Source organism: Carassius carassius, chromosome 26, assembly GCF_963082965.1.
Source record: "Carassius carassius chromosome 26, fCarCar2.1, whole genome shotgun sequence".
Taxonomy (NCBI): Eukaryota; Metazoa; Chordata; class Actinopteri; order Cypriniformes; family Cyprinidae; genus Carassius; species Carassius carassius.
In genome coordinates this window covers 11,751,358-11,767,960 of record NC_081780.1, presented here as the reverse complement: position 1 = coordinate 11,767,960, position 16,603 = coordinate 11,751,358, and the positions used below count along the sequence as shown (strand labels likewise).

At 36.5% G+C, this 16,603-nt stretch overlaps 1 protein-coding gene across 4 annotated transcripts in view; it reads left to right on the top strand.

Moving 5' to 3' along the window:
- The window catches only part of anks1b (ankyrin repeat and sterile alpha motif domain containing 1B), a 178,652-nt gene that overhangs the window by 51,308 nt on the left and 110,741 nt on the right, over positions 1-16,603 (top strand). For all 4 annotated transcript variants that reach the window (XM_059511230.1, XM_059511228.1, XM_059511227.1 and 1 more), the window contains exons 4-9: positions 3,409-3,705; positions 8,132-8,207; positions 8,900-9,001; positions 10,905-11,027; positions 13,973-14,154; positions 15,663-15,779. In XM_059511230.1, the coding sequence (XP_059367213.1) occupies positions 3,409-3,705; positions 8,132-8,207; positions 8,900-9,001; positions 10,905-11,027; positions 13,973-14,154; positions 15,663-15,779 (897 nt within the window). The remainder of the gene's footprint in view (positions 1-3,408; positions 3,706-8,131; positions 8,208-8,899; positions 9,002-10,904; positions 11,028-13,972; positions 14,155-15,662; positions 15,780-16,603) is intronic.

The window sequence follows — 16,603 nt, the reverse complement described above, 5'->3', positions numbered from 1 at the left end:
CAGTTAAAATGCTGTCTCAGTGCAGGGAAGAGTGCTGCTCTGTCTCCTGCCATCTGCCTCACTCTTAATGACCACACCAGCAGGAGAAACAATTACATCCAATCTTCAGCCCTCCTCAACTCACTGAACCATCAGCTTGATGGATAAGACCTTTGTTGCTGTCATGAGTGTGTTTTTGAGAGACAAAGACAGCGTATGGGATTCATTTACACTCTCATTTTCTTAATAATTATTAGGGCTTGTTTTTGAGTTTTCAAGTCGATTGGGATGGGCTCAAAATGTTGACAAACTACATTTTAAAAAGTTAATTGGATTCGGCCTTCTCAAATTATTTATGAATGTTGCATAATCTAGACTGATAAAAATTGTTACTTTCAATCCATTTTACATCCTTTTCTTTAAACGGATATGTGCTGCACTTTACTAGCAATAAGCGATGCAATAGTGATAATACATAGACCTGGACACACACACAGCCGGTGGCACAGACTTTATGGCGTATATTACACAGCAATGTGGGATGCTGAGCTCTTTATGACTTGGACATTACTCATATCCGAATATAATATTCATATATTTAGTGTCAGAGGGTATGATATTATTTCAACACTGCTATATAGAGGCTGTTTATAGCCCCATCATTTCAAGTTAGTGTTTTATCGTTTTTATGCTGACACAAACACACACACAAGGATTGTAAACCTTCCAATAAGGATTGTCGAGTTTTGTGAATTTGTGTGCTGTATTGAGAGATTTTGGAGTGTGCATCTATAGAGTCTATGCATGAATATTCGTTTGAGATGGATCTGTACATGTTTGAGAAAGGAAGTGTGAGAAAATGGCTAGTTTTGTGCGTTACTCAGGAATGTTTTGTTTTCTGGTCGGGAGGACGAAAGGTTACACCATTTTCTCTGACTCCAGCTCCTCTGAGCCCACAAGCAACGGCCCTCTAAATTCCTCTATTTCTCTCTCTCACACACACACACACAGCATTAGCCAGATGTGTTTGTGAGTCCCGGTGTCAGATCCACCGTGTTTACACTCTCACCCAGCTCTCTTTAGCACAGCTCTCTTTAGTCTGAGGTCACTTCCTGCGTTAGCTTACCAAGCATATGTGTGAGAATAAGTTGAACCATGTGTTTCATAGTATGATGGTCACCTCTGTACCTAGTTTCCTGTGTAATTTCTATTTTCTCTTCTTTTCTTTAGTCATAAAGCCACAAAATGTAAAAAGTATTCATGTTAAAGTGATTCCAGTTTTGAAAAAAAAAAAATTCTGTCACTTTATATCCTGTTTTACAACTTTGTGTTCATGTATTGCTATAGAAAAAAAATATTTTAGAATTACAAGCTTCACATATTAAAACATTTAAATATACTATGAAAATGTACTGTAAGTGCCTCACTGTAACCTCTATTTTATATTTTAAGAAAATGAAGAATGAGTTTTATTTTAATTTATTTTGCGTTAATCAGCATTAAATGCTCTTTTGAGCTTAGCTTGTATTGAACCCAGAATATTCCTTTAATTCTATAATATCGGCTCAAAGACTGAATCCACATTAAACTGCACTGGATTGTACAGGATAGCCGAGATTAATGTGCTCCTCCACACCGCCTCTGTGCTCCCGTGGGCCGTACTGTCTGTCTGTACATCTGCTTTAGTGCTCCACTAAGAGACCAGACTCACGGGGTCCTCATCTGTGAACAAAGCACTTTTGTTGCATCTGTTCGTCTATTTTATACTTTTAATTGTGTTTTGTGTCGTTTAAAGTGCTGATCGCTCTAGATACGCCATCCCTTTTATGTGTCATTTCATTGAATGAAAGCGAATGCTGCTTCTTCTGTTGTTTTATCATGACAGCTCGTCTTGGATATTAACCAATAGGGCGTGAACAGAATGAAGTGGGATAGCGGTCTGCTGTCTCTTTGGATATTGCACTGTCTGGCCAAACATACAGATACACGATGGAGGCTGCGCTCATAGAGGAAATTACTCTGTGTATGTGTGTGTTTGTTTGGCGTTCAAGGCCGAAAAAAGCCGATTAAACGGAAGAAAGGCAGGGCATAGAGTCTGAGAGAGAGTTAGAGAGAATGAGAGCTATCTGTCTGCAGTATCAGGTCTGTTTCTTTGTGCTGCCTCGGGGACTGGGAGTCTCTTATCATCATTTTCAATCATGTTTGGCTAATTAAGGAACCCATTTGCTTTAAATAAGTCATTGCAGTCAAAGCTGCTGCTCTCTGAAGTTCTCTTGTTTATTAACAGACCTACACGGATGCTCCTTCTGTCTTCATACCACAGACAAAACCTCAAATTTCCACTTCCATGGGTTTGTAAGAGCACCCCTCTAAACACACACCCACACACACATACACATACAGTCAAGAGAATGAGTGTGGTGTGAAGTGGTCGCAATAGATGGTGCTGTTGAGTTATCTTTGGCTTATGGCCTGTTCGAGAATGCACAGCTCCAGCTTCATTTGTTAGGTGATATTCTCATTACCTGGTTTAACAAACCGCTAACTCATCCCACACCACCTGAAGGGAGAGTTGTGCTTACATTTCTAAAGATGACTTGGAAAAGACTTGGAAGTCTTAGGAGTAAATGAAAATGAAAAGGCGATAAAGTAGAAGCCTTATCTCTTTTTATTTGGGTCAGTAAAAACACTAGGGCTGCTTCCGGCTTTCCTAGTCGACCATTAATCATTCATTTAAGCCATTAGTTGACTAGTCGCATGTTTATGATATTAATCCAATGTGTCCTCATATTTACCACACTTTGGGACATGAGCAGGAAAGCCACCATCACTTCGTCTGAAATCGAATACGTTCTTACTGTATATGGTATACGAAAAACAGTATGCCAAAAGAGTACAATGGACACTTTACTGTCCCATGAGGCCATGGGAGAGGATTTCTGAATGGCAGTGAAGCAATGCAACAGATTCTGGTAGGTCAGGTGATAGTAACAACATGGCAGATGTAGTACGTCTGAATATCATTGATACCAGCCATATTCATATTATATAAAACATAACAGTAGGTAAGTATTCGAAGGAAGTTCATGAATCTGAAAATGCATTCAGATGTTTCACCTTGAAGCAATTTGTCGTTATCAGTATTAACCAGCTGTGTTTGATTTGTCTTATCGTTAAATAGCATTGAATTTCATTCATGCAATGGAGAGATCCGATCAGGGTGTGCTGCTGTGTATCGTCTCGTGTGTAAAAACAACCTGACAGTAGCCTTAGGGCAGTTGCAATGCATTATGGGACTTATTTGACAGGCAGTTGTCATGGTTATATGACATCTCATGTTTTGATAATGGATGCTTCAGAGGGAATTTCTTTACAGTGGTGTTACAGTAACACTCTGTCTCAATCTCTCTCTCTCTCTGTCTGATGTAGAACCATGAAAAGGAGACGGCTCTGCACTGTGCGGCTCAGTACGGTCACTCCGAGGTGGTCCGTGTTTTGCTGCAGGAGCTGACAGACCCCAGCATGAGGAACAGTCGAGGAGAAACGCCACTGGACCTGGCCGCCCTGTATGGCCGCCTGCAGGTGGTCTGCATGTTGCTTACCGCCCACCCCAACCTCATGAGCTGCAATACATGCAAACACACACCTCTACATCTGGCCGCACGAAATGGCCATCATGCCACCGTTCGAGTGCTGCTAGAGGCCGACATGGACGTTAACACACAGGTCAGTGTGAGTGGGCAGGATATCTTCATCTCAGTTGTTATGCTCAGTTGTGTGTGAGAGAGAGAGAGAGAGAGAGACAGAGAGAAAGTGAGAGAGTGTGAATGGTTTAAGGGCTCAAATGGATGAATAATTAATCTAGCTGTGAGAGTAAGTGAAACGCAGTAGAAGAACACTCTGTTCTCAGTCCAGGGTTTCCTCAGGCTACCCTGGTGTGTGTTTACTTTGTTATACTTTAGGGACAAATTTTGTACAAAGAAGAGACCTAAATCGTACAGACCTTCCCTTTGGGAACATTTTGAGAGTTCTGAGCAGGTCCTCAAATGAAAAACAAACAAACAAAAAAAAAAACAGTTCGTAACTAAAATATAAATGGGAAAATAAATGAAAAATGACTCGTGAGGACGTTTGAATGTTAGGATTAGGCATAGAGAATAGTAAATGTTGTGTTAGTATGAAATTTTTTTTCGGTGTATGAGAGGTCCTTATTAAAGGGGTCATATGATGTTGCTAAAAAGAACATTATTTTGTGTATTTGGTGTAATGCAATGTTTATGCGGTTTAAGGTTAAAAAAAAATAAATAAAAATTTTTAACTAATTATTTTTCACATACTGCAATTATTGTTTCTCCTCTATGCCCCGCCTTTCTGAAATGCGTCGATTTTTACAAAGCTCATCAGTCTGAAAAGCGAGATATACGCTGATTGGCCAGCTATTTAAGTGCATTATGATTGGCCGAATACCTCTAGCGTGTATTGGAAATGTCACTCCCCTCACCACACTGTGATGCCATCTTATGCTTCCTTTCTTTGCGTGAACATCTGGGCAAAATTATGCAAATCTTCCCACATTGTGACGCAGACATGTGGGGGTTGACTCTTAACTTTTATAAAGAATATCTCTTTGGATTTGAATCTTTAGTCTTTGCAACTGCACAGATCTTCTTTATGCACCAAGAGCTTGTAACATTCCATTGTAACAAAAATTTGTAACTAATTTTAGATTAGTTCTCATGTGATTAAATGTAGGGCCTACATTAACACGGTTTGAGCATGTGTGCGTTAGTGGGTCGTGAATACTAGAAAAATGTCAAAAACGGATTGGAAAAGTGCAAAGTTTCTAAAATTAATTAATATAATATAATATATAGGTAAAAAAGTTTAATTTGGCTTGCTGGTAGAATGTTATTGGTGTTGTCTGATATCAAGAGGTGTAATCCTCCAATAAAAAGCATTAAATTAGTGCAAATGGAAATATATGCTGAAATATAAGTGATTTTATTATTTTTCATACACTTTCTCTACACTGTCTCCAGTTTGATATTCCATTCAGAGAGAATTGTAATAAATCTAGTCTGTGTTCATTCACAGACCCGGGAGAGAGATAGAGAGTGTGTATATATGAATTACCTCCATCTGTGCCACCATATTTCACTATTAACAGTGAACTGTGAGTTTAATTACTTTGAAAACAGTGATGTTATCAAAGCATTTATGAGAAAGATAATGCAGCTCTTAAGTGGTGAAGCTATTTTATTGATACTAATTGTGGGGCAGCATTGTGCTTCACTGAAGACAGCATGTTACTTTAGAACACTCATCAATTTTAAATAATTTTGTTTCTTGAATGTAGAGAGTGTTTTCATTTGTGTAATGATAACCTACCAGCAATTTAAATAAAGGGGTCCTATTATGCCCTTGATTTGGTTTAAGTGGTGTATTAGAATAGGTTTTCATGTTTGATTTTTCCTAAAATTAATATATATATATTTTTTACATAGAATATCATGCCCTAAAATACAAGAAGCAAAATTTTGTACCTGGTGGGTGTATATCCAATGGTCAAATGAAACCTATACCATTACCTGTATTGTTATACAGAGTTACAGTAATGGAAGCCCTCCATAATGCAGAGGTAAACTGCTTGCTCTGCATGGTTTGCAGTTTATAATACCAGCTGTTATACATCATTTTGCTGAAGATACGTATCTTATTGTGACATTTGTAGTGTGATATATATCATGACATTGTTGTTGATACACAGCCCTTTTAAAATCCACACAGAACCCTTTAGTAACCGCATATCAAAACAAGTTATGTTTTTAAAATGATTTCCTTTAGTCTGCTGCTTTTTACACTCAACAATGCCATTAGACATTGAAGGAATAAGGAATAATCTTAGTATGAAAGCCGTTATATTAGTGAGAATTCCTAACTAATATAGCTTTGAATGTTTTCTTGTTAGTATGGAATGTGTTTGTCTTATGTGTCAGACTTTGAAGCTGTTTACATGGAAACTGTCTTTTTTTTTTTTAGCATTGTGTGTGTGTGATGGAACGCTGGAGGATCGTCTGCGATTGAATGGTTCTGTGTGTGAGAGAGACTGATCAGAGGAAGCTTTGATCTCAGAAAGCATGGATTCCCCCTCCTCTGTCTTTAGGAGCGATACAGTATTATTTGAACACACACACCTGACACCTTTAAACCTGTATAGTTACAATGCGACAAAGTGCCTTAACCAGACATGCTCCAATTGGTCTGTCCACTGAGAATGAGAACATATTTGTTGATTTATATTTAATATAGTTATGATAAGCTGAATGTTATGACCTTAAACATGACCTTAAAGCTTTAAACTAATGTACTAATATTATCCCACATGGGTTAAAATGGCCCAGAAATGTTCCTTAAGGCACAGTCTTTCCACATTGTTTTTCTGGCAGTGTACCAGCACCGACAACACTCTTTTCTTATTGCATAACTTCATGTAGGTGTTTGCTTCAATTTTTTGTTTTCGACTTCTCTCTAATAACTGTCAGACTTGCGGGGTGTTCACAGGATGCATTCTTGTGTTAAAGAACATTATGATAAGCTGCATCTGAACAGAACAGAAATGTTTTTATCCTCTTAAGGCCACACGTACAGAACAAGTTACTGCATATAAACACATGACGTGCAGGGTTGTTTATTTAGAAAATAAGCAGGTCTTAAGATACATTTTAAAAAATTTGAACTACTTTTAACTTAAAGGGATAGTTCACCCATAAATGAATGTTAGCTGTTATTTTGCTCACCCTGAGGCCAGATGTAAGTGACTTTTTCCTTTAGTTGAATAGTAAAGAAGATTTTTAGGTGAAACAGTCAGAAAAACTTACAGGCAAGACCAATTAAACCCCATGGTTCCTAACGATACATTGAGAGCTTATGAAGCAAACAGCGATCAAAGCTTATCTACAACAGCGATCAAAACGAAAGCATCTTAACACTTGTGCGTAATGTAACGTTTTTCTCTTCTGCCAGGAGGCGGCGACAACTGTCCGTTCAAAAAGTATTTGTCATTGAATTAATTTAGCAGAATGTGAATAGAGATAATGACTTCTTGAACATTTTTTGTTCAAATTAATATATTTTTTAAAGACTTAAGCAATGAACATTTCTTCAGAACCACTAGTCAATTATTTTGTTTAGTTTTCTAATTTGTTTTTCTTCAGAATCGTGAGAGAATCGTGATCTCCAATTTATACATAGAAAACCATGATTCTCAATTTATCCAGAATCGTGCAGCTATAATTCCTACCTGCCAAACATTTTTCTAGTGTCTAAGCACCCACAGTTCCATTGGTGATAAACATAGAAGCTATACAGTAGCCAAAGACGTCCGTTCCGAATCAGATAGAAAAAGGAAGAAACTCAGTGTGTAGATTTACTTAAAAAGCAGATACGGAATGTAAGAATGCCTGGTAATGTTATATAGACATGAACTCAGCACTCTGTGTGTTGTCCAGGAGCCAGATTAATGCTGGTTAAAAACAGTTTTTAGGTAGTTTTGGCTCTCCCAGACTACCTTGCAGAAAGTAAGTGCTATTTTTATAGAAATATGACATGTGCAGGATTAAGTATCACAGTAGTAAGTCCCCGTAGTACTTGTTTAATGTGTATTTCATCATCACACAGATCCAGTAGTTCAGGGAGAAGAGCAAGCACCGGTTCTGTACTCATGCCTCTGGACTAATGAAGGCCGATGGGGGCCGGTTTAATTGGGTATCGTGTGCGGTCTCCCGGTGGCCTATTAAAATGACCACGCTCAACTGTGCAAGAAGCTCTCTCTCAATCTGTCTCGACTGCCGATCAGTCTCATTTGCCCATTTTTTCCCTCTTTCAAGCTGCCTTCAGTCAGCCTCATAAATTCACAGCGCTATTGCCGTTAATTGTAGTACACTGAATAAATGTTTCCAGAGCTAAATTGGGTGTAGTTAAGTACTTTGTTCACAGTGAGCGTGATATAAAATACCCTGCCAGCCGCCCCAGTAGACAGCTGATAGACTGCGAGGACTGCAGTAGTAGAGATGCCATAGTGTATAACTGCCATTTACTTCTTTATGTGAGGCATTACGCTTAAAATATTGACTTATAATTATTGTCTCTCTAGACAGAGAAAGGGAGTGCTCTCCACGAAGCCGCTCTCTTTGGAAAGATGGATGTAGTTCAGCTACTGCTTGACTCAGGTATGTCTTTCAGAAGTGCATGTGTGTGTGGGGTTATGATGAGGATGTTGCATGGCCATGGTTTGTTTAAACTACTTGTGACCTGTGACCTAACAGCTTCCCTGTCAGTTCCAGCTGTGGAACTGCTTTCCCTGTCATAGGGAAAGGGCGGTGCGATTGTTCTGCCATGGTTTTATTGTTATGGAAAGTTTTATTCCGGGAAAAAATTTTATTTTTGTGTTTTTTCATTTTTTTTTTTTTTTTTATAAAAATAGTTTCAAATTAGTAGTTTTATTTTTTATGCATTTATTTGTTTGTATTAATAAATAAAATATTATAGAACAAAGTAGAATATTAATTCAATTCAGAACATTCAGTATTGTTTTTTATCTATAATTTTGAGTATTTTTATTTTTGCACATTTAAAGTCAGTGTTCGGTTTTATTCTCTATTTGTTTTTAACAATAAATCTAAATAAATTACAAATGTTCAGATAAAGTGTTTTTTGTCATTGCAGGCAGATGTAATGGTTTGTTTTGTGGGATTGCATGATCAGAAATAAAATATTCTAAACATGCATTAATATATATTATAAATGTATAGGTAAATAATATACTGTAGTTATTATACAAAATATACAACATGCAAATTAAAAACATTTATGTCTTATTAAAGCTAATCTGAAAATGAATATCAAAAACTCTTTTCCTCAGGGATTGATGCCAGCATCAGAGATTGCCAAGGAAGAACTGTTCTAGATATTCTAAGAGAACATCCATCTCAGAAATCACAACAAATTGCTTCTCTCATACAAGGTAAAGTATTTCCCAGACACGCACGCATTTAAACTTTTTTAAAAGTAAATAAAGCCCTTGAAACACACACAAGCACACTCACACACACGTGCACAAGCAGATGAGGGAGCGTGTTCTTGGTGGAAATCAGAAGAATGATGCTTGCAGTTTGATAAAATTTGTGTCAGAAAGTTTGTGTAAGATTGAGAACAATGGTTGTTAAGTGTGTATGAGAAATCCATGTTCCCTCACATTTCTAAAAAGCTACAAATACTTAGAATACCTTCTTGATGAGGTTTACGTGGGATTTAGGGATTATTACATGTTTCATACACATATTATAATAACATTGGGATTAGATGATTCTAAAGTTTCTTTGTCTTCCTTCATGTACTGATTCAAGTAAACTCATTCTTTCCAGCAGAGTTTATCACACAGCACAGAAGACGCTGGGTGTTTGAGTCCAATGTTCCATCTCTGCTTTCAGAAACACACCCTCATAAAAGAATATGATGTGGTTATCTGGTTTTGAAATTAAATTCAGTTTAGCTCTCTTGTTGTTTCCATCCACTTCATGCCCAGGGTTATAGATTTCTGTGGGTTGTGAAATGCAGTCTTAAGAGTTGAGATACTGCTCGAAAATGTCTCTTTTTGACACATGTGAAGTCTAAATCACTCGTCATCTTACATGACTCAGGCAACATTACAGTTCTCTTCCCTGCTTCTGTGTGGTCAATGAACCAGAATCCCCAGCGTGAAAGGCATTTCAAACTCAAGCCTGCTGTGCTTTTATAATCTACAGTCTTTGACGGGACTCAGAAACTATTGTTTACAAGTTTACCATGTGGCTTGTGCAGCCTATAGTTGTTTAGAGCTACAGTTACAGACGCCACATTTTGGTTTTCACCAACTTAAAGTGCTTTTCTTTAACCCTGTGTAAAACCTGACATATGAAATAATGGTCAGAAAAAAATCAATATATATATATATATATACTTTTTAAATTGAACAGCAAAAACAACAACAAAGTTTGCATATGTGTTTTTTTGTTGACTATCATATTTGGTACATCTGCCTTTTTTTTTTTTTTTGGCCCGTTAAGTATATAATAGGAAAACATGGAGTTTACACTCGAGAAGTGAAAAAAAAGCCTCAGTTATATTCTAAAATATGAGAAAAAAAATGCAGTTTGGTGCAGTATAGCAGACTACTTACATAATGTATATAAATATTAATAATTATCAGTTGTGACTATGTCAGTAAACACTATATATCCCAATAATATGCCTTCATAAAATGATACTTGTAATGCAGTGCAATACACTGATGATTAAGAAATGTACAAACAACATACTCACATTTTAACATGATTGTTTGGGCACACTTTATTTTAAGGTCCAGTTCTCGCCATTAACAAACCTCTGACTCCTAATTTGCTGTTTATTAATAGTTAGTAAGCTAGTTGTTAAATTTAGGTATTGGGTAGGATTATGAATGTAGAATATGGTCATGCAGAGTATGTGCTTTATAAGTACTAATAAACAGACAATATGTTAATAATTATAAACATGCTAAAAAGCTACTAGTAAATAGTGATAATTGGTCCCTTTACTAAAGTGTTACCGATTTTTCTAAAAACGATGTATGGATAACCAAATAATCCAGCGAGTGTCTTTCTTGAAATATTACAAACAGCATAAAAGTTATTCTGATGTTTAAGATTTGTGTACCACAATCTGAAGAAGACATTTTTCGAATGCTGCTAAAATGCCTTTTACTTGCTGAAAAAGTATAAATGATTAATCGGATGACAAGAGGCATGTAATAAATGTTTTTTTTATCAAAGTTTGATCTGAAGATAAGAAATTAGTGGTCTTAGAAATTTGCTGTAGTTCTGTAAATTAATTGATCTCTATCTTTCTAGATTATATGATGTCGGATTGTGACGAAGGGAATTTTCATGAAGATTTTGCCCATCAGCGTCCAATACCGACACCACGCACATCAATACCCTCACCTGTGCCCTCTCCATCTCTACGGCATAAAAGTATGTATGTGGGATATATTTGTATGAAAACTAAGTTCTTAATGCATTCAAATGAAATCATCACAGAATTATTGCATTTAATAAATATAAATATGATATTTTAACACCTAAATGCAATTGTTAATTTAAAAAAGCAAGCATACTCGTACTCTCAAAGAGAATGACTGCTGCCATGTGTTTGATGTATTTTAGTGTGCAGTATGACACCTAGTGGTCAAGTGATAGTATTACAGCGCTTTATCTGCTGCTTTGTCTTACTCTGGCAAAGGTTTTACTGTTTAATCCAGTGTTTGCGCACATAAATCACTTAATCAATTCATCATCATATTCTTCATTTTAAAATAAATAGCATTTTGCTAAGTTTTTTTTTCATAACAGGGAAACAAACTGACATAAAAGACTATGGTTTGATCAGTGCATGTTCATTATAAAGAAAGTGCAGTCAGCAGCGCTCCCAGTGGTCAGATGTTGCAGTGCAGCCCATTCTCATGTGGTCCCTTTGTGCTGGTGCGTCTTTCGTTCCAGCTGGGGCAGCATTTTGGTAATGATCACAGGTGAATCTGAGAGTCTGCCAGCCACAAAATGACTGTTAGTACACATCAGCACACTAAGCCCATGCCAGAAAGCAAGCATTTGTGCCAGATTAAATACTGGAAAATAGACAAAAGAGTATAATTTTAAATAAGTGAAATTCAGCCAAGTATGGTGACCCATACTCAGAATTTGTGCTCTGCATTTAACAGATCCGAAGTGCACACACAAAGAGCAGTGAACACACACCCAGAGCAGTGGGCAGCCATTTATGCTGCGGCACCCAGGGAGCAGTTGGGGGTTCAGTGCCTTGCTCAAGGGCACCTAATGCCGCGTTTCCACCGAAATTACCCGGCACATTTGTACCAGGAACTTTTTTTCCCAGGAACTTTTTTCCCCCCAGACCTGTTGCTTTCTGCGTTTCCACCGCGGTGTAAAGTACCGGGAAGATTAGGCAAATAGACTGGTGACGTAGGTCTGCACGCGTTTCTCAATACAAAGTATGCTGATTTTGGACGTGCGTTCTCTGTAGTGCGGACTGTGCATTCGACTCGGGAGTGTGATGTCCGCGACGACGCAAATCCAGTAAATCTGCAAACAGCAGCATATTGATGCTGATAACTTGATAACTTCAGTCAGCTGACCATGACTACTATTTTCCTCTCTGTATATTTACAATAAAACGAAATAGGATATCAAATACCACTGCCTCCTCTCGTTTTCATTTAAGCATAATAACAGCTACAGAAATGTACTTAGTTCAGGGATATGTGTATATATACAGCCATTACAATGAAACGAAATATTATATAGATTTGCCTTTTTTATTTTCATTTTAATATATAGATAAATTGAATACAGACCAAAGATAACCTGTGAGATTTACCCAAAACGAATTATATTTTATGTTTAACCACTAAAGAGACATCAGAGCCAGCGGCACACATCAGAAGGTCTAGCCGAGGTGAGGCTGCTTCTCGGCGGATAGATGATCACTGAGCTCCCGCTGGTCACGTGGAGCTGACCGTCTCTGAGATCGGCGAAACACATTTTTAAATAGGCGCTGTCTTTATAAATAAACCACATATTTGAGTTTTAAACAACTACATTCTCGCCTGAAATACTTTTAAAATTACATTTCATGACACAATAAAACAGTAATATTTTGAACATGATCCGAATAAATGGTGGTTGAACTCAACCAATGCTGCGTGAACTCAACTCGCTTTGGCTACTGCAATTTTCCTCTCAGTATATTTACAATAAAACGAAATAGGATATCAAATACCACTGCCTCCTTTCGTTTTCATTTAAACATAATAACAGCTGCATAAATGTACTTAGTTCAGGGATATACAGCCATTACAATGAAACGAAATATTATATAGATTTGCCTTTTTTATTTTCATTTTAACATATAGATAAATTGAATACAGACCAAAGAAAACCTGTTAGATTTCCCCCGCAGCTGAATTATATTTTATGTTTAACCACTAAAGAGACAGCAGAACCAGCGGCACACGTCAGAAGGTCTAGCCGAGGAGAGGCTGCTCTAGGCGGATACATGAGGACTGAGCTCCCGCTGATCGCGTGGAGTTCACCGTCTCTGAGATCGGCGAAACACATTTTTAAATAGGCGCTGTCTTTATAAATAAACCACAGATTTGAGTTTTAAACAACTACATTCTCGCCTGAAATACTTTTAAAATTACATTTCATGACACAATAACAGTAATATTTTGAAAATGTTGATCCGAATAAATGGTGGTTGAACTCAACCAATGCTGCATGAACTCAACCAATCAGGATGTTTAGCGGCCAAGTCCCGCCCCCGAAAGTTCAGGAACTTTGAAAAAGTACCACCTCGCCAGCAGGGACTTTCTGAGGGGCATTTTTTTTACCCGGAACTTTATTTAGTTCCTGGTTCCTGCGGTGGAAACACACCGAGTACCAGGCCAAAGTCCGTAGTTCCTGGGTAAAGTTACTGCGGTGGAAACGGGGCATAAGTCATGGTATTGAGGGTGGAGAGAGCACTGTACATGCACTCCCCCCACCTACAATTCCTACAAAAGAGAGAGAAAGAGAGAGAGGGAGAGATAGTGAAAATCTTTTATCAAAAATAAAAATGGTATATTAATATAAAATATTATATATAAAAATATATAATATATATAAAATAAGTCTAAAATGTATTGTTTAAATTTAGTAATTTAGATAAAAATATATAGAATAAGACAAAATGAAGATCATCACATGACACAGATTCAAGTCTTTCATACTGCGGCAGACTGTCCATTAATAAGAAAAATATTTTTTTTTCCAGCTCTTCTTCTGTGTTTTAACATAAACTCATTATTCCTTCATTTAAATTCATAGTTTACTCTCTCTCTCTCTATCTCTCTCTCCCTTTGTAGATGACGCAGTAACGGGGGAGTTGTCCAAGTTGCTGAATGAAATAAAGATCTGCCGTGATAAGGATTGCTCCTTTGAGGAGCTGTGTCAGACCATCTCTTCTCACTCTCAGTCCATGGAAAGCTTCGGCAGTGGGCGGCTGTCTGACGAGGAACGAAACGGCACACTCACTCGAATAAACAAGGTGTGCATTAAGAAGCAAATACAGTACACCAAATGTTTGCTTTTTTGCTGATTTTGAACCGTTTTTATGCAGTTAAAGCAATATTTTATCAGATTATGCCCCCAAAATGTGTGTTCTCCAAGAAAATAAAATTAATGACATCAGACCATTGGTATCAAGAGGTTCTAATGAGCTTTGAATAATTATGAGTATTTCACTGTTGATGCACCGTGGCCAGCAGAGGGCAGGAGTAAACACTGGTATCCCTTCAATTTATATAATCTCACAAATACATATTTATAGCACTATAACAGCCTCCGATCTAATCACTTATGTTATTTTACACAGACAGAATCATATTTTTGATCACATTGCTGGCTTAGGGAGTGACTTTAACCTTATGTAATGGATAGAACGCGTTAGAAAAGTGTGTGACGGAGTGGACGTTTGCTGAAGGTGTCATGGTTTAGCTGTCACAGTGACCACTGGATCACGGTTTACTCTCCTGCGTTTGTTTGATCAATACAATTAAATGTGGAGTCGGGTCAATCAATCAAAGTCTGCAGAGCCCAGATAAACAAGCAAAGACACGCATGCACACAAACACTCTTCTGAGCTGTTCGGTCGATTCCAGTCACGTGTAAAAAAAAAAAAAACCCTAAGACTTGACTGAAGGGGTTGGAGTTGTTTGCAAGGTCTATAAAAGGGTTCTGGGAACAATTACTTGCTATACATTATGCCTGCCATTCACAAAACAGTTATTTTAATTAATTAATAATGACATATTTTTTGCAGATGTCTGAGAAATTGTTTAGATATTTTCCATTATATTTGCAGCAAACAATCATTGTTTTACATAACCATATCATAATTTAAATAAAATTAGTTTTTGTATGTGTTATTTATATATGGTCATACTGTATATTTTTGTGGCTCAACACTAGAAATGTGTTTCTACATGGAGTTCTGGAGCTACAAAAGAAAAAGAAATAGCTCAATCAGACAGAACGAGTCATTGAGAGTCAGACTATTATTGGCACATATTTAAACCATGAATCAGGTTGCAATTCCTCTAAAAAAGTCACAGAAACACTGTCCAAAAGGCACAGACAAGCAAAGCAAGCGTTCATGTTGGAATGTAGAGTGAAACAGAGACTTTTCAAAAGTCAAAAGTTAAAATAAGTTCACTCTTTTACAGAACAGTTCCTATGAACTTAAATAAGGAACATCAAGAACTTAGCCAGTTCTCTATTGACATCTAATAAAAAAAAGCTATGCATCAAGCGTTATGGTTGCTATGCTCATCTTGGAGGCTTGCTTTAAAGCAAAATGATGATTGGTCACTAAAACGTTAGGTTTTCTTCTTTTTGTTTTTGTTGGAGTTGTCAGTCTCCTCCTCCTTATTCAGTCTGTGACTTATCTTAAGCTTGTGTTATGATGGCGTGAACTGAGATCTGTATCTGTACTAGTCTGTGTGTACTACTCTCGTGACTGTATGTAACTGTGTATCTCTCTCCACCTGGTTGTAGCGACCCACTCCCCCGTTGCCCCCAGCGATGGAAGAGGAGGAAAAGAGCTGCGGACCATCAGGCCTGTGGGAGGCACTCACTCCCTGCAACGGCTGCAGAAACCTGGGCTTTTCTCAGGTACACACACACTCACACTTCCCATCCTTATAAAGCAGCTATAGACTTTAGTGGATAAAGAATTTGTAAATATTGTACATATTTTAACGTAAGAAATAAATAAATAAATAATATTAATACAGAAACCAGTCAATTAATATATAAAATGTATTTATTTATTTATAATATTTAATATTAAAATCATTTAATATTTTATTTATTTTTAATAGTTTATTTAGCAATATTATGGTTGTTTATTGTTTATTTCTGTTTATGTTTTATATTTGTATACTTTGTGATTCATTCCTAATTTTTTTTTTCTGCATTTGATGTAATTTTTGTATTTTATATGCATAAAGTACACAAAATAGCCAATAAATATAATACTATTTATACTAAATAATATAATTCCAATTTTATTATATATTATAATATAAGAATATATTTTTAAAGTAATACATTTAAATAAATTCTTATAACAACTTTATTAAATATTTGTCCATTTATTTATCTATGTGAATAGATTTTTATACATTTATACATATTTTCTATTCATAAAATACACAGAATAACCAAGTAAACATTATAATAATTATACTAATTTTTATTATAGTTATAATAGTATAATATACTGTAATATAAAAATATAAAATACATATATTTTAAAGTAATAAATATAAAAAAGTTCTATATGAATAGATTTTTATATTTTGTACTTTTTATATATAGTTTGTATATTTATACACATGCATGTGTGTGTGTGTGTGTGTAGGGCTGGACAATATATGGAACGATATGACCATGCAATCATCTTCAATAATGAACTCGATATAGCGTAGCTTGTC